The sequence below is a fragment of the Schistocerca americana genome, chromosome X, assembly GCF_021461395.2.
Source record: "Schistocerca americana isolate TAMUIC-IGC-003095 chromosome X, iqSchAmer2.1, whole genome shotgun sequence".
Taxonomy (NCBI): Eukaryota; Metazoa; Arthropoda; class Insecta; order Orthoptera; family Acrididae; genus Schistocerca; species Schistocerca americana.
Window position 1 is genome coordinate 329,632,100 of NC_060130.1, and position 23,177 is coordinate 329,655,276.

The 23,177-nt window shown below is 37.5% G+C and overlaps 1 protein-coding gene across 1 annotated transcript in view; it reads right to left on the reverse strand.

Annotated features, from left to right (window-relative positions):
- Window positions 1-22,933, reverse strand: part of LOC124556834 (apoptotic protease-activating factor 1) — a 285,519-nt gene extending 262,586 nt beyond the window's left edge. The window contains exons 1-2 of the mRNA XM_047130851.1: window positions 22,286-22,933; window positions 16,961-17,185 (exon numbers count right to left, since the gene is read on the reverse strand). Of these exons, the coding sequence (XP_046986807.1) occupies window positions 16,961-17,185; window positions 22,286-22,423 (363 nt within the window). The 5' untranslated portion in view covers window positions 22,424-22,933. The remainder of the gene's footprint in view (window positions 1-16,960; window positions 17,186-22,285) is intronic.
- Between the last annotated feature and the right edge of the window lie 244 nt (window positions 22,934-23,177).

Consider the following 23,177-nt stretch of genomic DNA (forward strand, 5'->3'; position numbering starts at 1 on the left):
CTTCACTTCCCCAATTTTTTTGTTACATGACTATCTTAAAAATGTATATGAAATTAATTTTTAAGGGTTGTAAACTTGATTACCTAACAAGAACATCATTTTTTATATTAACTTCACTTCCAATTTATAATAACATTCACTCAGTTTCTCAATGAAGCTTATCATCTCATCTTTTCTGTATGACACAGTGACTGTTAGTTGTTGACATGGTCTATAACATTCATTCATAACTGTCTTATGAGTAGAGCTGTACTTTACCAAAATTACAGTTCAATAGTTTGGCACACTTACATAAATGACATAGTAAATGGTACGATTACCAGTAGTATTGGTAGGGATAGATACAAAAATGAATGTGTAAGATAGAAAATGGGAGCTGATGACACCTCTCTCTCTCTCTCTCTCTCTCTCTCTCTCCTGATAACAAGAAAAGCACATCATTCAGTATTAGTTGTTTATATCCTTACAGAATATAAACTGCATTTTATACATAATAAAAATTACTTGATCATGTAGCTTCTGCACTTTTATATAACCAAAGCAATTACTTTTGATGCAAGTATAGTTTACATGCACAAACACAACAAATATATGATTATTGTTGTTACTTTGTACTCAATAGACTGTTCTTCATCATGATCAAAGGCAAGAGTTTCCTGTTTTCCTGATAAATGCAAAAGTTCATTATGAATAACGGGGTAATGTTTTATGTAAGTTCAATGAAGTATTGAAGTGATGTTTGATATATTTTTGTTCAGTTTTTTTTCTTTTTTACGTCATTGAGAAAATTGCATTTCCTAGTGCTACATGACGAATCTGTACTGTTTTCTTTGTTTTTACTATAACATCCCTCTGTTTCACATTACAAATCAACAATTTTTGAATAAAACCCAAATTAGGCACTGACAATATCAGTTTTTCTGTAAATACTGTTTATTCTAAGTAACAGACAGGAGGATAATTGTGTAGAACAAAAATGTTCCACATGTTACGTGGCCCTTTTCACTCACTGATTTTCCCAACAGTTCACCACTCCTGGTTTTTAGGGGAATGTAGTAAGACACTAATTGTATACATAAACAAAGTGATCTTTATGAGGTAATGCCCAACAGGTAGGCAACACATCCAACATACAGGTAATACAGGTATGACCTTAACTGGCCAAAGCTACGAGGAAAACTACCATAGTCTACACTTACTAACAGTAGTTTCACAACTCTGCTCATGAGGAATGCATGGTGTACCCCCCCCCCCCCCCCCCCTTCACACACACACACCATTTTACATTTTTTTCTGACAGAACTTATTTGTTTATTCATGCAGGGATCATCTTTCAATGGTATAGAATTTGTCACCATAATAAAACGAAAATAAATAGTTCAGAACACACACACACACACACACACACACACACACACACACAGAGAGAGAGAGAGAGAGAGAGAGAGAGAGAGAGAGAGAGAGAGAGAATAAATATGTTTTCTTTTTTTTCTTTTAAATTAGGATACGATGGCAAAAACTTTATTTGCATCTTCGTTCTGGAACTGTAAGCGGTAGAGGTAGGAATTCCCTCCCCTCTCTCCACTGTTAAACTTCACAGCTGAGAAATTAACATACATCCTGTACTCAGTTCTCACCTCCCACTTTGCCTCATTAAAACACTTATTTGTGACTACTTCATTTTTCAGTTCCACAGTACACCTCTATGTTTATCAATTTCCTTTTTATCTCTCTTCCACTTTTTCCCTTTGTTAAATTAGTTTTGTATGATTGTTTCTTTCTTTTACCTCTGCTGCTCCACATATTTGTATCATCTACATACACAATAATGTATCCCTTATCTCTTGTTTACGAACACCCCTCTTTGTCAATTCTAAATATCCAGTTTTCTAATTGGATCCGTTGCAGGCAATTTGTTTGTTAATATCTCTCCTCATTTTCTATTGAATATCTAGATCTAGATTTTTGCAACCTTTCCCTTTTTGCCGTATGTAAGATTTTGTTAGCTCAAAAGTTAGTCTTTTGCCCTCTCATCAATTCTTTTAACAAGTAGGTTATTGAGACAATGGTTCATGCCACATTATTGGAAAACGGCTTTAGCAACAAGTTATCAAATGCAGACATACTTGCAGATGTTTACATCAGGTACAATAATTAGCAGCTGAGTTCAAACCTAAATAAATATAATGTAATGCATGGAAAGAGACAAAACAATTCAATGTTATTTGAGAATGTAATCAGTCCCAGGGATTAGTCACAACCTTCATGTATCTATGAGATACTGTCCAGAGTTATTTAAGGTGGACTGACCACATAAATATAGTCTTGGGGATGGCAGATGACAGAGATACAGATTTATTGAAAGAATTCCACGGAAATTTAATCCACACCTGACAAGAGGTTGCTTACAAAACCATTGTTCAAGCAGTTCTTTAATACTGTTTGTTGATCTGGGAGTCTTACCAAGTTTCATGAACAGAAGAGAGAGCCAAGAGTTAATCAACAGCTTCAAGATTTGTCACGGGCTGGTTTAGACAGTATGAGAGAGTTACAGAAATGCTTATCCAACTGCAGTGGAGGAGATTACAAGAAGACATTCCACATTGCAGAGAGTCCCAAAGACAATCATAAAATTCCAAGACCCCATGATTGAAAATGACAAAAGAAACACACAATCTCCTTCAGCATGCATCTCTTGTAATCATCGCAGAACTAATATAGAGAAATTAGGGCTCATATGGAAAGACCCTGCGAGTCTTTCTTCCCATGTACCATCTATAAACAGTAGGAGCAAGAAGGGTGCATGTTCACAAGCTCTTTGTGACATAAGAGAATTTAACAAAGAATGCAGAACCATCTCTGAAATCATCTCTTATAGTGGGAATATCATCTTACCAAATTTTCACATGACAACTTTCACATTTTCAACTGTCCCCTATGATTTAAATTATTACAGTTCACACACCAGTATATAAATAACCCCACATCCATGTATACACCCATGAATGGAAAGGAAAGTTATTAATGGATGACTTTCGATACTCAGCAGTGAAGAGAGAAGTAATAATACCTGAAATACTCAACAAGAATGAAACAGCTAAAATCAATCTATAACTTAAAATAATAATAATAATAATAATAATAATAATAATAATAATAATAGAAATAATAGAAACAGTAGATCATATCACAAGCGGATGTACAATACTAGCAAATACAGAATACCCCAGAAGACATGACAATGTCGCAAAAATAATACATCAACAGCTTGCCTTACAACATAAACTTTTAAAACAACACGTTCCTACATACAAGTATACACCACAAAATGTACTGGAGAATGATGAATACAAATTATACTGGAACAGAACCATTATAACAGATAAAACAACGCCACATAACAAACCTGACATCATACTCACCAATAAAAAGAAGAAATTAACACAACTAATCGAAATATCCATACCCAATACAACAAATATACAAAAGAAAACAGGAGAAAAAATTGAAAAATACATCCAACTGGCTGAGGAAGTCAAAGACATGTGGCATCAGGATAAAGTTGACATCATACCAATTATACTATCAACTACAGGAGTCATACCACACAATATCCACCAGTACATCAATGCAATACAGCTACATCCAAACATATATATACAACTACAGAAATCCGTAATTATTGATACATGTTCAATTACCCGAAAGTTCCTAAATGCAATATAACACATACCGTACAGTTAAAAGGAAGTGACGCTTGATCAAGGTCCGCGTCACTCCATTTTTAACTGGACTTAACGTCTGAGAAAGTGAAGGAAATAATAATAATAATAAACCTGAAAATGGGATATGCCAGTATTATTTCCATCTCTAAGCTTGTTATTTGAGGTAATTTGGAAAAATGAATGAAATCCTATAGACTAGTTAACAGCTCTGATAAATACAGTGGAACCTCACATAGCGAGCATAATTTGTTCCAGACTCCTACTTGTCATGCGAAACACTTGTTAAGCGAAACAATTTATCCCATATAAATTAATGTAAAATACGATAATGCATTCCATGCAGAGAAAGTACTAAAAGTTTTATCTTATTCATACCATTTGTTATATAGACAGTATTATGTACTTTATTACTCATGGTAGATAACTAATGGTTTTTTACTAGGAAGCTCCCTATAGTAATTTGTTTCTGTCGACATGTCAACACTTGACGAAAATGCAGCACAGCGTTATTGTCAAATAAATTTGTAGGGTGCACAGCCACTGCTTTATTGGGGTGACGATGCAACCGATTCCTATACTTTCAGCATTTCTCTTATTGTGCTCGAAGATTTCTGCCTTTGCTGTTATTGCCTTCTCCTCCTCCTTCTCCTCTGAAGAACTCCTGGTCACAACCTCCTGCTGTGAAACATGCTGCAACTCCATAAGCTTTTCAGAGTCATTTCTTGGCTGTGATTTTCCACAAGCTCATTGGTATCATTGTTATCCACTTCTAGTCCCATGCTCTTGGCCAAAGACACAGTCTCACTGACTACAGGCTCCATAGGTACTGACTCAAATACCTCACAGTCACATTCAACAACACACTCGGGCCAACGATTCTTCCAAGCAGAAGTGACAGTTCTCTTGGTAACCCCTTCCCACGGCTTCTCAATCATCTTGACACAGCCAACAATGTTGCAGTGATATTTCAAAAACACCCTGAGAGTGAGACTGATAGCTTTAGTCAACTCAAAGCAATGCTTGAAAAGTGCTTTAGTATAGGGCTTCTTTAAGTTAGAAATAATCTGCTGGTCCACAGGCTGGAGTAACAGAGTGGTGTCGGGAGGCAGAAATTTGATCTTGGTGAAATGAAATACTTCAAGGAGGTAGTCTTGTAGACCTGGTGAATGGGCAGGAGCGTTATCCATAACAAGCAAGACATGGGGTGACAGATTCATCTTGAGCAAATATTTTTTCATCGAAGGACCAAACACTTCATTAATCCAATCTCTCTCTCTCTCTCTCTCTCTCTCTCTCCCCCTCCCTCCCTCACACACACACACACACACACACACACACACACACACACACAAAAAGAGAGAGAGATCGCATGTCACCCTAGCCTTGATGGACCTCCACTGAAATTTAACCTGCTCTTCTGGACTTTACACATCTTGAAGGCTCATGGAGTTTCTGAATGGTAAATATGCAGCAGTTTAATTTTCAAATTGCCGCTTGCATTGGCACAGAATAGCTGTGTGAGAAGGTCTTTCATTGGCTTGTGACCAGGCAATGCATTTTCCTCTGCTGTTATAAAGGTACGCTTTGGCATCTTTCTCCAGAATAGACCCATCTAGTCACAATTAAAAACCTCTTTCAAAAGATACCCTCAGGATCTGCGAGTATCTTGATGTTGCTGATGAAATTCTTTACTGCCTTTGTGCCAGAGCTGGCTACTTTGCCACGCCTCACAACGACATGAATGTCGGTTCTTCTCTTAAAACTTCTCAAACCACCCATGGCTTCCCTTAAACACTTATTCGACCCCTGATGATCACCTCGCCTTCTCACAAATAATGTTTTCAGTAATAGTGTAATCTTGCAAATGTTTTTCATTTATGTACATAAGGAGCAAGCTTTCGACATAACCCAGAAGACGAAACTGTTGTTTAGATATGCTTGTCATTCTGTTTGAAGCATCTCTCTCCTTAATCTTGTCCTTGTTCTTGAAGATAGTGCAAACAGTTGACGTAGTCCGATTGTATGTGCATGCTAAATCAGCAACGCTCACACCACATTCCCGTTTCTCAATGATTTTACGTTTTATTTCTCAGGTAATTTTCTTTCTCTTATGGTCGTCTTCTAGTGGTTTTATCTTTGGAGAAATTTATAAAGGTTATTAAAATTCGGAAAAAAACCAGTGTGGACACAAGTTTAGAAAAATGTGTGATCACAAGCTGCACTAAGATGGCAGCAGAAACAGAGCTAAATCCAGACTACAGTACGTAATAATGACATTGTTCATATGCCACTGCTGACAATGAAAGATGTTCATATTGTTGAATGTTTTCCACACCACGCGCGAATGGCTAGTGATGTTACACTAAATCACCACCACTTCATCACTCATTATGCGAAACATCACTTGGTAAGCGAGTCATTTTTTTTTTACGATTTCTTTTGCTTGTTATACTAATTGTGTGTTATGGGAATTGCAAGGTTCCACTGTACACTGAAGACAAAAGATAATAAGAAGCTAGTAATAATAAAGGCGTTAGTCTATTTTTGGGTCCATATAAAATACTATCCAAAGTATTTCAAACCAAGGTAGAAGAAAGACTAAATGATGAAATGAGTGAGTATGAAGTAAGGTCTGTAAAGATACATCATGCACTGAACAGATCTTCAACCTTAAATATATCATAAAATACAAATGGTGGGGGCAAATAAGTGTGTAGCAATCATCATCAACTTGAAGAAAGTATATGACTATGACACACACACACACACACACACACACACACACACACACACACACACACCTCTTCCCCTTACAAACACATCCCCTGCCCCCTTACACACATACACATACAGCTACACTGTAGCTCAAAAATAGATTTGTCCAAAACCTAGCAAGTTTTCAGTCTCACTTAAATGCCTGCTGATGACTAAACAGCCAAATTTTCTAGTTGTGCACATGAGTTTATACCAACAAATCACAGGTCACTGAGAGGCCCACAGTTTTGCTTCCCATTCCATAGATGTTTGTGATATTGGTTGCAAGGGAAGTGAAACATGCAATGTTCTGACCTTCTGAAGTAAAAAAAATAGAAGATGAAATGAAATAATAACCATTTATCAGTCAATGAATGTATTAAAATAGTGCGATTTTGTATTACTACTATCGAGTCAGAGGAAGATGGCTGTTGTCCTTAGAAAGCAAACGCATAGGTGTACCTACAGGCTGCTTCACATTGTTATATTGACCATTCCACAGTACAACTTTTAAATCAGTGGAGAGACATTGCACAAACATGCTTAGGGACCTTTTTATTTCCACAAAATGTTTTAGCAGTATAAAGAATACAGATATTCATAACTAATATAACTAACACAAGAAATGAACATTAACAGAATCTAGGTAAATCACCACATACTACACTGTACTGCTAGATGACAAGCTGATTCTTAGTCATCCTGTATGGGAGTTGTGTTCTTCACCAAAAGGCCAAATGCTGCTGGAGGAAGGAGGGAAGGGGGAGGGAGGAAAGGAGGAAGGAGGGAGGGAGAGCACCTGGTGCTATTGTGAAGGGAATGCTTAGGCTTTTGTGGCAGTTTAACTCCAGATGAGCAAGAAGTGCGATATCAGGAAATTTTATCATTGCCAGATCATGGATGCTCAAACATGGCACATTCCACTTTGAAGGTCACGTAGACATTGGGCTTTCCACATGTCACCATGCCAAAGATATACTGTCAGTACCTTGATTTGGGGATAAACTGTTGCCACCAGGTTCAACAGCATCGGATAAAAATTGTGTTTATAACACACTGTAACAATATGACAAGTTGGAGAGGCTATGGCAAAAGACCACCATTTAGGCAGGTGGTTGAGGAATTATTGAATGTAGAATGTTTACATAAACAATAAAGTTGTCAGTTCACGCGCAGAAACGTCCCTCGTCCCATCACTGCCCCAATGTGATATGCACACATGTCGAATAGGTCTTGCTGTTTGTCTCCACATCATGTCAGAGACATTCATACGTAGGCACACACACGTCACCCTTGATTTAGTCATACAGTAAGCATGGCGGCACAGTATTCATCTGAAGAACAAAAAGATATGGTTTTTGTTTATGGACTAGCCAACAGTAATGCGCATGAAGCTTAACGATCATGTGAGGAACAGCACCCAGGAAGATGCCACCCACACCCTCAAGTCTGCAACACCTGTACACTGATCAAATTATGACACCTGAACAATTTTGTATGTTTGCCAAGGATAATGTAGAAAGTATTGATTTCAAGTATGCTACTATGGAACATCATGAAAATGAAGTACTGAAAATGAATAACTGCAATTTACAGAGAGATTTGAGAAATATGGCAAAAACTTGTAAACCTTTATTCCCCTAAGCAAGAACAAAATAACAACAAAGGCATATTCGGACTCCAAGGAAAGGAAAATTGAACTGGTGACAGCTGTGAACAGTGATCCATTATGGTGGAATCACATCAAACGATATACTGATTGTGCATGCAGTGGGGACACTGGTGGTCAGCCTGTGTAGTTGAGGGAAAAAAAAATTCAGGAAAAGGATGAAATCCTAGTTAGCTTCTTACATCTACATGCACCATCTACAACTTTCACATTCCCCAGTCATGCAGACATTCGTTCTCTCAGCGGCAGGGAAGTAAAGGCAATGTGAACCCTCAAATTGCTGTAGGGCAAACGTATACATTATCCCATTAAGATATGGTGATGTGCAACCAACTGATCGGCTAAAAACGTGGACTGATATGACTCATTTCAATAAGTAACAGGAATTAATAACTAACTGATTTTTGACCTATCTCAGGTATTCTGATGTATTTCTTTGAAGGTCTGCAACTCGTTATATTTTCTAATTCAATGCTGATAAGGAAAATATTGGTTTCTTTTTTCACCTGTTATATGCTATTTTATTTTGACATTCACATTTAACTATACAAAAACACACACCTACTAATGAGAAGTAGACCTAATATTTAAAATAAATTAATTTCTGGTGGATTTTTATAGCTCCAACTTAAACATAAAATTACATATCATAGTAATCTCACATTCATCCTAAGTTGAAACTTTCATAATATGCAGAGGAAAACAGTATCTTTCACGTATATACCTTTGAGAATTTTAAAAAACAGTTTTTCAAAATTCAGTACATTTAATAATGATGTTTTTACTTAAAAATGGATATTTATATTCAACTAATTATGTTTTCTATCATATGAAAGACCTTTAAAATAGCTTTCAAATGAACTCAGTTTCATTGTTATAGCTTAATTATACAGAAGCTGTGAACAAATCAATACTGTTCTGCAAGTAAAAAATTTTATTTTTTCCCTCCTTTTTTGAGCACCCATTACTCAGTAACCTTTCATCAGTAAAACAAATTGTTTTGTGTATCTATTTGTGAATACTGCAAGCATACTCAATGTCAAATAAATAAAAGAGGGTCAGGTTGAAGACCATACTTTCATTTGTTGATTTAACAAGGAATGACCACATATCTAAATTCACGAATGCAACAAAATTGTATCTGATACAATGAAATGTATGACTAACACAAAATTGTTCAGTGAATCCTACACTTTAAATATGTAGCCGAAGTGAAGAACATGATGCATCTAAAAATTTTAATGGTAACCTATATTATACATTGAATAACTGTGCACATTATTCCACACTTCAGCTGCACATAGGTGCACTGTAAAATTTAATACACTGAAAATCAAATATGCAACACAAAAATATATTGTATCCTGACTTATACCTATTGTCAAAATTTTAACTGTCATAAAAAAAAAAAAAAATCGACTACCAAGTGTAGCATAATGCATATCCAAGAGGCATAAACAAATATTCCACTAAATATTAATGAAAACATGAATGAAATAGATAAAGTACAAAAGAAAACATTGTGTCTCTTTCTACACTTCAACTTCATAGTTCTACGAGAGAATACGACACAGAGAAAACAGTAACTTTACATCACAAAGTACGAACAATGGTTGTACAAGTGAGGTATTTCAAGAGTCCATAAACAATGATTGGCAATTGCATAGTTAAAATAACATAATGTATAAGAGGGGTGCCAAATGATCTTGACACAATGCCAAAATATATAACATTACCCAAAAAGAAAGAAGACCACAGAATACAAAACCAAACGTTTCAATTACTTCTCATTTTATATACATTAATTGAATGTTGCTATATTTAATTACTGCCAGTTCGCTCTTTTTTGGCTACACTTCACTCAAAGATGAAGATACCTATGAGAAGCAGTCAAATGAAAATTGAATACCTGCCTCAATGGGACCACGGAATGGTTCCATACAAAAGTAATCACCACACACATTAAGTTATTTATCCCACTGGGAGAAGAGACAACCAATTCCTGTTTCATAGCATGCAGTCAGCTGGTGACTCATCCATAACCACACCTACTCTTGCACTTTGTCATCTGACTGAAACTGGTGTCCACACACATCTTTCTTCAGGTCACCAAAGACATGAAATTTACATGGTGAATGATCCAGGTTTCCCAAGCAAATCACTGAAGCGCCTTCATCTAATTGGCAGTGTGGGGCAAGTATTATCGTACAACAGGATGATTCCATCCGACTGCAATGCTAGGCGTTTTGGTTTTATGGCACATCACAATTTCTGCGAACTGTCTCTGTAGCACTGCGCACTGATCACAGTTTCATGCTCTAGGAAATCAAAGATCAGGGGGCACATGCAGTCGAATAATGTCATCATGATCTTACTGGAACATGTGTGAACAGCTTTGGATTTCTTTGGCGGGAGAAATGTGGGATGTCTGCACTGTTGGCTTTGCTGTTTGCTCTTGGGCTCAAAATGGTGGCACAATGTAAGCTCACGGTGACCTCCTCCTTCAGCTGGAGTAGCTCTCTGCTCAGTGAGTTCCTCAAGCATGGAGCCGCAATCAACGAGCAGAATTATGGAGATGCTTTGCACACAATGTGATGCACCATAAAATCAAAACACCCACAAATGCTGCCAGATGGCACCATCCTGTTGCACAGTAACACCCGCCCCCACACTGTCATTTGGACGAAAGCCACATTCCAGTGATTTGATTGGGAAACACTGCAACATCCTCAGCACAGCCTGGATCATTAACCATGTGAGTTTCACATCTTTGGCGCCTGAAGAAAGATGTGCGTGGATGACGGTTTCTGTCGGACGAGGAAGTACAAGAGTGAGGGCAGTTGCGGATCTGTCACCGGCTGACCATGTTCTATGAATCAGGAATAATCTCATCTCCCAATTGGGTACATGTGTAGCAATTACTTTTGAATGGAAATATTCCATGGTCCTGTCGTGGTGAATGTTTGGTTTACATCTGACTGCATAGCCGTACCATAAGTGCAACCACAACGGAGGGGTATCTGTTGAGAGGCCAGACAAACGTGTGGTTCCTGAAGAAGGGGCAGCAGCCTTTCCAGTAGTTGCAAGGGCAACAGTCTGGATGATTGACTGATCTGGCCTGGTAACATTAACCAAAACTGCCTTGCTGTTGTGGTACTGCAAACAGCTGAAAGCAAGGGGAAACTACAGCAATAATTTTTCCCAAAGGCATGCAGCTTTCTTTACTGTATGATTAAATGATGATGGCGTCCTCTTGGATAAAATAGTCCCCCATTCAGATCTCCGGGCGGGGACTACTCAAGAGGATGTCGTTATCAGGAGAAAGAAACCTGGCGTTCTACGGGTCAGAGTGTGGAATGCCAGATCCCTTAATCGGGCAGGTAGGTTAGAAAATTTAAAAAGGGAAATAGATGGGTTAAAGTTAGATATAGTGGGAATTAGTGAATTTCGGTGGCAGGAGGAACAAGACTTTTGGTCAGGTGAATACAGGGTTATAAATACAAAATAAAATAGGGGTAATGCAGGAGTAGGTTTAATAATGAATCAAAAAAATAGGAGTGCGGGTAAGCTACTACAAACAGCATAGTGAACGCATTATTGTGGCCAAGATAGACACGAAGCCTAAACCTACTACAGTAGTACAAGTTTATATGACAACTAGCTGTGCAGATGATGAAGAAATTGATGAAATGTATGATGAGATAAAAGAAATTATTCAGGTAATGAAGGGAGATGAAAATTTAATAGTCATGCGTGACTGGAATTCGACAGTAGGAAAAGGAAGGGAAGAAAACATAGTAGGTGAATATGGATTGGGGCTAAGAAATGAAAGAGGAAGCCACCTGGTAGAATTTTGCACAGAGCATAACTTAACCATAGCTAACGCTTGGTTCACGAATCATGAAAGAAGGTTGTATACATGGAAGAACCCTGGAGATACTAAAAGGTTTCAGACAGATTATGTAATGGAAAGACAGAGATTTAGGAACCAGGTTTTAAATTGTAAGACATTCCCAGGGGCAGATGTGGACTCTGACCACAATCTATTTGTTATGAACTGTAGATTAGAACTGAAGAAACTGCAAAAAGGTGGGAATTTAAGGAGATGGTACCTGGATAAACTGACTAAACCAGAGGTTGTACAGAGTTTCAGGGAGAGCATAAGGGAACAATTGACAGGAATGGGGGAAAGAAATACAGTAGAAGAAGAATGGGTAGCTTAGAGTAATGAAATAGTGAAGGCAGCAGAGGATCAAGTAGGTAAAAAGACGAGGGCTAGTAGAAATCCTTGGGTAACAAAAGAGATACTGAATTTAATTGATGAAAGGAGAAAATACAAAAATGCAGTAAGTGAAGCAGGTAAAAAGGAATACAAACGTCTCAAAAATGAGATCGACAGGAAGTGCAAAATGGCTAAGCAGGGATGGCTAGAGGACAAATGTAAGGATGTAGAGGCTTATCTCACTAGGGGTAAGATAGATACTGCCTACAGGAAAATTAAAGAGACCTTTGGAGAAAAGAGAGCCACTTGTATGAATATCAAGAGCTCAGATGGAAACCCAGTTCTAAGCAAAGAAGGGAAAGCAGAAAGGTGGAGGTAGTATATAGAGGGTCTACACAGGGGCGATGTTCTTGAGGACAATATTATGGAAATGGAAGAGGAGGTGGATGAAGATGAAATGGGAGATATGATACTGCGTGAAGAGTTTGACAGAGCACTGAAAGACCTAAGCTGAAACAAGGCCCCGGGAGTAGACAATATTGCATTAGAACTACTGACAGCCTTGGGAGAGCCAGTCCTGACAAAACTCTACCATCTTGTGAGCAAGATGTATGAGACAGGCGAAATTCCCTCAGACTTCAAGAAGAATATAATAATTCCAATCCCAAAGAAAGCAGGTGTTGACAGATGTCAAAATTACAGAACTATCAGTTTAATAAGTCACAGCTGCAAAATACTAACGCGAATTCTTTACAGACGAATGGAAAAACTGGTAGAAGCCGACCTCGGGGAAGATCAGTTTGGATTCCGTAGAAATGTTGGAACACGTGAGGCAATACTGACCCTACAACTTATCTTAGAAGAGAGATTAAGGAAAGGCAAACCTACATTTCTAGCATTTGTAGACTTAGAGAAAGCTTTTGACAATGTTGACAGGAATACTCTCTTTCAAATTCTGAAGGTGGCAGGGGTAAAATACAGGGAGCAAAAGCCTATTTACAATTTGTATAGAAATCAGATGGCAGTTATAAGAGTCGAGGGACATGAAAGGGAAGCAGTGGTTGGGAAGGATGTGAGACAGGGTTGTAGGCTCTCCCCGATGCTATTCAATTTGTATATTGAGCAAGCAGTACAGGAAACAAAAGAAAAATTCGGAGTAGGTATTAAAATCAATGGAGAAGAAATAAAAACTTTGAAGTTCGCCGATGACATTGTAATTCTGTCACGAGACAGCAAAGGACTTGGAAGAGCAGTTGAACGGAATGGACAGTGTCTTGAAAGGAGGGTATAAGATGAACATCAACAAAAGCAAAACGAGGATAATGGAATGTAGTCGAATTAAGTCAGGTGATGCTGAGGGAATTAGATTAGGAAATGAGACACTTAAAGTAGTAAAGGAGTTTTGCAATTTGAGGAGCAAAATAACTGATGATGGTCGAAGTAGAGAGGATATAAAATGTAGACTGGTAATGGCAAGGAAAGCGTTTCTGAAGAAGAGAAATTTGTTAACATCGAGTATTGATTTAAGTGTCAGGAAGTTGTTTCTGAAAGTATTTGCATGGAGTGTAGCCATGTATGGAAGTGAAACATGGACAATGAATAGTTTAGACAAGAAGAGACAGAAGCTTTCGAAATGTGGTGCTACAGAAGAATGCTTAAAATTAGATGGGTAGATCACATAACTAATGATGAGGTATTGAATAGAATTGGGGAAAAGAGGAGTTTGTTGCACAACTTGACTAGAAGAAGGGATCGGTTGGTAGGACATGTTCTGAGACATCGAGGGATCACCAATTTAGTATTGGAGGGCAGCATGGAGGGTAAAAATCGTAGAAGGAGACCAAGAGATGAATACTCTAAGCAGATTCAGAAGGATGTAGGCTGCAGTATTGGGAGATGATGAAGCTTGCACAGGATAGAGCAGCATGGAGAGCTGCATCAAACCAGTCTCAGGACTGAAGACCACAACAACAACAACAACATTTTAATTACTGATACAATGTTTTCCAGTACCACAATGCATTCAGCTTGGCTCTAATACACCTTGACTTTAGCTACAAAGCTCAAGTACAGAATGTGATACAATTTTTCATTAGAGTAATTAATTTCATTATTTCACAAATTTAACTGTCATCAAAGTCTCGATTTTAGCTACAATGCTAATGTGTAGAATATGATACACAGTCCTACATTTTTTCCATGATTCTTTTGTTTATAATTATTAAGAAATAAACCCTACCAACACAACCAACTTTACACTGGGATCACAATAGTTAAACAAAAGTAACTGGCGTAATGTCACTTTTATCTTTTAATTTTTGGCAATCATCCAAAAATCTCAACTCCTACAGGAGGTTCCAATAACTACGTAATATTTATGAATCTTTTCCTAGTATCCAATTTTCCCACGCACCTTTCATGTTACAGATAAGCTGTGAGAACATGGTTGTTACAGTGATTGTCACTGAGGCAAACAATACTTTCATTGTACACAAATCTTTACCCTCTACTATATGTGGGTCAATTTGTAATCTGACTGTGTCAAGGTTGCTCTCTATCTGAGAAAAGCACTGACATACTTGACTACAATAGACTCTTGTTTCCAAAGGTCAGAAGGTTTCACACAAATCTTCTGTGTTGATGACACCTTTCCTTTAAAAATGAATATTCTCTGATTCCTCAACTGGCAGAACTGTGCCTTTGAAATATTATGTTACAACAAGAGAGCATGTTTGGCAAGAGAGAATGCATTTGATAACATATTTTTTTAGTATTTGTTATCTATAGTAATTTCATTTTGCTTTGTGAGATGAGTGGATTTAATGACACATTACAAGTTTCTGTGGTGCCTTCATGTTTAAAATGATATAAAAAATGATCGACAAAAAAGTAATGAAAGATGACACATGCATGTACTTAACTTCAATCTTTAGAGGTGAATAAAACATATTACTTATGCTCTGTTATTTCCAAAAAGTGTTTAAATACATAAATACTGAATTGTTTTAATACAGTCAAAGATATTTTAACAACTAAAATCAGACACCATATAATATCCATCCTATATGAAACATTCTTTCATAATGATGAATTGCTTTGACTATTATATACAACTACAATTACTATCAGAGCAATTTTTGTTTGCCTTTAGACTCCATGGACCTCACACATCAGAAGTTGATAGGCCTTGCATAAATCCCAGTCACATCAGTGACTACCCGTTTTTGTGGTTTATTTGTTTATTTATCAAGGGATCACCTACAATGATATAGGATTTATCATCATCATGGAATGAAAATAAATAGCTCAAAAATATACAACCACATCAAATATATAAGTACACTTCTACAATGATAGAACAAGTGGTCAGCCACAGCCTCAATGAAGGAACTATTCCAGCATTTGCCTGAAATGATTTAGGAAAACCATCCTAAATCAGGATCGCTAGACAGAGCAAACTCCATCCTCCCGAATACGAGGTCTGTATCTTAACAACACCACTGCCTCATTCAGTTGGTCCCAGTACTGTAAAAACAATACCATATATCACTATGACCTCTGTCAATTTATAAGTCAAGTTCAAGTAGTTCATGTGTCTGTAAGATATGTATGTACATCAATTGTTACAGATACTTCCCATGACGTAACTGCTCTTGTTGTTTCTTTCACTGTGATCACTACTAGTGCATAGAGTAACTTATCTTCTCTGGAGGTCTCCCTTCAACATTTTCAGAGTATGGAACAATCCTTCGATTCCTGTGTTATTAACAATAAGATCTATGTTATGGATCCTTTGCTCGTTTTGTTAGTCTATGAATGATGCAATATACAACATTCACCAAAATACTCTGGGATTTCTTAAGTAATAGTATATTTCTGTATTTACCTTGTGACTGTAGTCATGTATAAAAGTAAATTCATTCAATATGGAGCAAAAGCTGGCAATGATGTAACAGCCTGTCACTACAATCGAGATTGCAGGTGTGTGTGTGTGTGTGTGTGTGTGTGTGTGTGTGAGAGAGAGAGAGAGAGAGAGAGAGATTCAGAAGTCAAAGAATCACCACGTTTAAATTTGTTTAAAATTTAAGTTCTTGACTATAAGATAATCTGATAAGTAAGTTGCACCTCCTACCATCTTGGAGAGAAAGCGATCACTGATGTCTGTGACATAACAAAGGGAAATCCCAAACTAAACCAAGGTATGATGCCAGTAGATAGGCTGAATCTACCAAAAACTTGTAGTTGGCTTTGACCTGTGACGTACTGATGATGTGGCTTTTGAAAAACTAAGACAGAACAGTAGACTAATTAAATTTTACCTCTTTTTTTGAGTATAGGTTGTGGTGACAGAGTGATCTGTAGCACACCCCAAGGTCTAGATTAGATTGAAAGGTGACTATGTATGAGAATCAGAAAATCCAATGAATCTGATATGAGAATAACTAAAACTTTGTAGCATGGTGCATATTTTATACATGCTAGTTTTCAACGAGTGATTTTGTCTGCCATTCTGATCACAGCAGACAAGTGAAATCTTTATTTTAACTTAGAAAACCCTTAACATTAGCTATCAGAAGAAGAGTCACTTACAGTCTCCTGTCTTTCTACGTTGTGTGGTGGGGTGCGAGGTATTCCACCTAACAGTAAGGCATCTAGAAATTTTTCTTCATCTTGACTTGGATCAGTGTCCTCTATTAACTTTGAATAAAGCCACTGGTACTCATTCTTCAGATTTCTCACGAAATTATCAAACGCACATGAGCCTTTACTTGGAAGCAAATCGAGCAAGTGACGTACTCTGGCTTTTCGTGTTTTCTGTAAACAACAAAATATTGTAAATCGGCAGTTTGTGGAAATCAGTTTTAAAGAATAATTCCAAAACACAAAAGGGTCACATAATTAAACAGAGCTGTCATACAGAATTATTTAAAATTTCGTACAGTAAGCAGAACCTAGTAATCCAAAAGAAAACATTTCAGCTTGAAACAGAATGAACTCCCAAAAGAAGACAAATAAGCCCCATTAAAAAAACAGTTAGAATCACATTCCCTGAAATAAATCTTCATATACTATACTATGCAAATAAGCTTAGCTTCTTAATGGTAAGTAAAAAATTATCAACAAAACAATACAGGGTTATTCTAAATGAAGGACCCATTTTCAAAAATTCATATGTATTCAAGTACAAATCCAAAATGAACAAGCTTTATCCCAATGAAAAGAGGAAGTTTCAAAGTTTTTGGCAGGTGTTTGCAGGTGGGCGGTGATGGTTTCAGAAATGGTCAGCAGAGTTCGCATGGCAATGGTGCCATCATTCCATCTCACTGTCAGTTGTGAGTGACATAGCAAGCGTGGAGCACAAGGTTTTGTGCGTTCTTCACAAAAAGTGAGTCACAAATTGCAGTGCAGCGGGCATTTCGTACTGAATTCGGTATTCAACCACAAACTCACAAAAGCATTAGCCACTGGTTTAAGAAATTTAAACAGACTGGGAATGTGTGCAAAAGAAAAAGCACAGACCGACTGTGTGTGTCAGAGGATGATGTCCTATGCATTTAAGAAAGTTTTGTGCTCAGCCCTAGTAAATCTACCAACAGAGCCAGTCAAGAGCTTTGAATACCCCAACCAACTGTATGGAAAGTTCTGAGATGGCATTTGCTGTACAAACCCTACTGATTACAACTTGTGCAGGTTCTCAACCCCAATGACAAAGAGAAGCATCTCGCATTTTTGTGGTTATGTGCTAGCAAAGATGGAGGATGATGCATTTCTACAGCTTGTAATTTTTAGCGATGAAGCGACATTTCACCTTAGTGGAAAAGTCAACAGACACAATGTTAGCATATGGGGTATGGAAAATCCACATTCACCATTCTAACGTGAAAGAGACTCACAGAAGATCAACATGTTCTGTGCTGTATCCTGTACAAAGGTTTATGGGCCATTTTTCATTGCAGAAAGAACTGTAACGGGAATACCTGGACATGTTGGAACAATGGCTGTTCCCTCAACTTAGGGAAGATTCCCAGAACTTCATTTTCCAACAGGATGGAGCTCCAGCCCATTGGCACCATTATGTATGAGGGTTTTTGAATGACTCCCTTCCTCAGCACTAGATCGGTCGCAGGGGGTTTGAGGACCTGGCTCTGCACTTCTGGCCACCAAGATCTCCTGATCTCACAGCCTGCAACTATTTCTTATAGGGTTATGTGAAGAAAGCTGTTTACGTCACACCTCTACCAACCACTCTGAACAATCTGTGGAACCAGATCACTGCAGCCATGCACTCAGCAACAGCAGATATGCTTTCACTTGTGTGGGACAAGTTTGGCTACCACGCCGGAGTTTGCCGTGTAGCCAACAGGGGTAACATTGAACATTTATAACATTCCTAATTATTAAAAATCTTGTGATGGACTATTGCTAGAAAGAAACCAAAGATCTCAATGGTACCAGCAAGGGTGGAGAGAATAGATCTCGATACGCTGTAACAACTAGAACAAGACACATTTCATTTAACAAAACAAAATTCACTTTGTGTCCAACTTTGATAAAGTGGCAGTGTGTTGGCATCTGGTCACCAGAGGTGGTGGCAAGAGCTCAGAATAATAGAATTAACCACTCCAATCCAGTCTTGACAATCAAGGGGATTTTTTTTTCATCACTGTAATTCCAAGTACAGCAACTGAGAGTTTAAGTAATCACAAAATTACCTGACGAGGTAACAAAGTCTCTGGCATGAGTGGTGCAACTGGTCTGTTGGCTTCTGGGGGGTCTATACTGAGATGTTGCAATGCAAATCAAAGGAAATCTAAACTTTCTTTGGCACACTCAACATTAATGCATCCCTAAAGTGAGGAAACTCTACAGATTAGGGGAAACTCTTAAGGGGAAAAAAAGAAACTGAAAATTTTAGCTGCACTAGAAACAAGATTTCCAGATGAGAACACTATGGATTTTGGAAATTCCACACTGTTCAAAGTAAAACATTCAAAAAAATCCCATCTGGGGTCTGAATTTGCCATTTCAGAAGATGTTCTTAGTTCCACAACGGAAGTAAAATCTATGAACAACAGATCAATGGTAATTTCCTTAATCTGTGCAAATAAAATGTAATCAGTAATTAATGCACATATGTAACTCAAAAAAGACAATAAAACAAACAGACAAATCATGGGAGGTGGTAGAAAATAGAATCACAATAATTCCAAAAATCATGTGATAGTTCTAACAGGTGATTTTAATGCACACTTAGGGAAAGAGAGAAAATCCAAGAAAACAACTGATAATTTCCCTGCACACACATGGGCATATCAAAACTGGAAGAGACTGGTAGAACTGAGTAGAAATTCCAACCTCAAAATAATGACAATCCATTTCCAGAAAAAAATTTTCAAAATCCTCATGATGATTTCCCAACAACAATATTGGTGGATTCCATATCACAAGAAGATTTTTAATGTTCATTAAATGTTCAAGTATGCAAAGGGGCAAATATTGGGAACAGACCACTACTTACCCCGAGTGAAATTAAATTTAAAGTGCCAGAAAGTTGGCAAAAGGATGTTCGTGATTCCTAAATTTGACAATGACAAAATGTAACCACCAGTACTAGCAAATGAACTCGACGAACACAGCACAAACTTCAGAACAACTCAAACACAAGCTTATCAAAACTACTCAAAATCAGATTCCTTTAAGAAGGAAGGAAGGAAGATTGGGTTAAGCACCCTATTGACATTGAGGTTATTAGTGACGGAAGACATGCTCGAATTGTGTTACGGCTGGGGAAGGAAATCGGTTGGGCCCCTTTAGAGGAACCATCCTGGCATTTGCCTGGAGCAATTTAGGGAAACCATGGAAAACCTAAATCTGGATGGCCAGATGCGAGTCTGAACAGCTAACCCCTGTCACCTCACTCGATCAGATACCTTTAGAAAAGCAGAAAAAGCATCACTGGTGGAAGATTGTGAACACACAGTAAAATCACAGCACAAAGATTTTCAAGCAATGGGTAGTAACAAATCAGAAAATGCTCATGACATTATCCTGACAATTACCAAATAAATATCAAAACTAGACAGGCAAAAAGATCATATGAAAACAATCAGCTTCATGAAACTGAAGAAGACTTACACAAAAAAAGTTAGGAATTTTTATAAAACCCTTAAAACAAATCTAAATATCAATATCTCTGCTTCAAGGAGGAAAATGGACAATTGGCACTTAACAACCAAGAAAATTGCATCCAAAACGATTGTCGAACAGAGAAAATTCCTGACGACTGGAAAACTATAGATCCACTATATAAATGGGACACAGAACAGATGTTGATAATTATTGAGGGATTTCTTTTCTTTCTATTCCATACAAAATTCTATCTCAATGTCTCTTGGACTGAGATCAACAACAACTTTAATACAAAAGTGGTGAGTATCAAGCAGGTTTCAGACTGAACTGAACTTGTTCAGCACAAATTTCAATCCTGAAACAGCCTCAGACAACAAAGAATACGTAACAAAGTACAATCGGGAATATGTTAAGTGTCTCTTCCAAATTCTGAAAGAACAAAGACTGGATCCCAAAACCACTACAATTATTAGTGGACCATGAAATGCTGCAAAATCTAAGGTAAAATTCAGGGAAGAAATTTCAGAATAATATGAAAATAAAACAGAAGTGAGAAAATGTGACTGTCCATTGGTTTTCAGATATGTTTTAGATAATGGAATCCCACAGTGCTGAAACTAAAATCAGAGCTAGTAACTGATGCACCAGTAAAATCAGAGGAACCTATATTAGGATAAATTGCTAAGCTTTTGCAGGCAGTCCAGCTATTCTCTGTCACCACATTCAAACCGCACAAAGACATATACAAATGCTTACAGAAACAGCACAAATGGTATGGGTACAAATAGTGTTTGAGAAAGGAAAATACAAGCCAGGCAACAACATGGAACACGAAATTATAAAAACTGAATATGAGAAAACTTGAGAGTTTCTCAGTTCAAATACTTCTGAGTAACAGGCATGGTTAATACTGGTAACGAAATTTATTGTCAAACTGTCAGGTTTACAAGAAACATCTATAACAAAAAATGCCTCTCAAAATACAACAAACTGAGACATAGACATGACAGCAGTGTCTTTATGGGGCTGTGACACTCATTTTACACAGACATATTGAAGAAATCGAAACAAGAGGATGAAAAGTAATAATTAAAATATTAGGAAGAAATTATATAGCACAAGGAACGTGCTGACTGTAACGTACACTAACATGTGCTCGGAAATTGGGGAGGAGGGGGTAGGTTAAAATTCTATGGAAATACTAAAAGAACGGGGCCAATCAGATTAACTAGAATGGTTGTTGAATACTAAAAATCTACAGTAAAACAAAAATAAACGACAAAATGGATCGGTGCTGTAAAAGACGGCCTGAAAGGAGGAGGAACAACGCACCATGTTATACAAGAGAGGAAAGCATTTAGGCAGAAAATTCACGACTGGGGAATTTGACTTGCACAAAATCCAGGAAGATGGGAATAATTTGGTTTGATGACCGGAAACTAGAAAATTTTGAGACAAGGAAAGTAATACGGGCACTAAGGAAAACTAAAACACAACACTGAAAATAACCTATTTTGTACAATGCATGGTCTAGTACTGCTCAAACGTGAATAAGTTATAATAAATAAATCAAATCAAAGAAAACTCTCTAGAGCCATAGAGGCTTCAATGATGACAGATAGACAAAGCCCTTAGTCACCTTTTCCGATATTACCTCAGACGGAGAGCTTTGTTGTAACGAAGCGATAAAATATGAAACAAAGGAAATCAGAGGAGGCATACTTCCAACGAACATAGAGAATGAATAATCAACAACTCAACCAACAGCTGACGTTATTTACTCACTTCAGAAAATATACTTTCCCGTTCCTCTTCAGTTATTACGCCAGATGAAAGAAGGCCGTCCACAATGTCGTCAACGTCAAGATCTTGAACAATTTCATCTCTCAGGTTCTGCAGTTTTAACCTCTTTATCGTATCCATCCTACTGATCTGTGGCACCTGCGGTACTTTCCCAACACCAGCAAAGGGAAATTAGTCACCAAAGTCACTAACAAATACGGCTCCAATAACTGCATTTGTTCGAATTGACCATATGCTCCTTTCTTGCGATAAGAATTAGCGAAGCATCTTATCACCATCACAACAGACCAAGCAACTGTTTACTGTGTTTGTAAACTATAAACAATTAGCATACGTCGCCGATAATATTTGTTTGTACATTCAAACAATTGCTCGTCCTTGGAAGAGTGCAAAGACCTCTTCTAGTTGACAAATGACATGTTATTTGCAGAGTGTTTCACACACGACCGCGAGAATTTCATCAAAGTGTTGAAGGTCGATTCGCACGTGACGGAGCAGAACTTCAATACATTCAACAATTGCATTTCAAATGACGAACTGTACGGGATGCAACATCAAAGTTCAGTTCTTAAATTCACATTGATGGGCTATGGGTGCGAGGGACAGTGTCGTCGTCTGCTAACATCGAAAGTTAACATATTTTCGCTGGCTTACTCATTTTAAGACTTCTCTAAACGACCAAACTTATGTCTAATTTAACCACACTTCTGGAGCAGCTCTTGCGTAGAATAGTTACCACGTCACCGAATATTTTAACACAAGTGGGAATAGCTGCAAGCCAAGATAAAACGTTTCTATTTGCTTTGTTTCTGTTACACAATGCAAATGTTCCATTACGATTTGGATATTATTCCCGTGAAGTGTATTCTCCCAA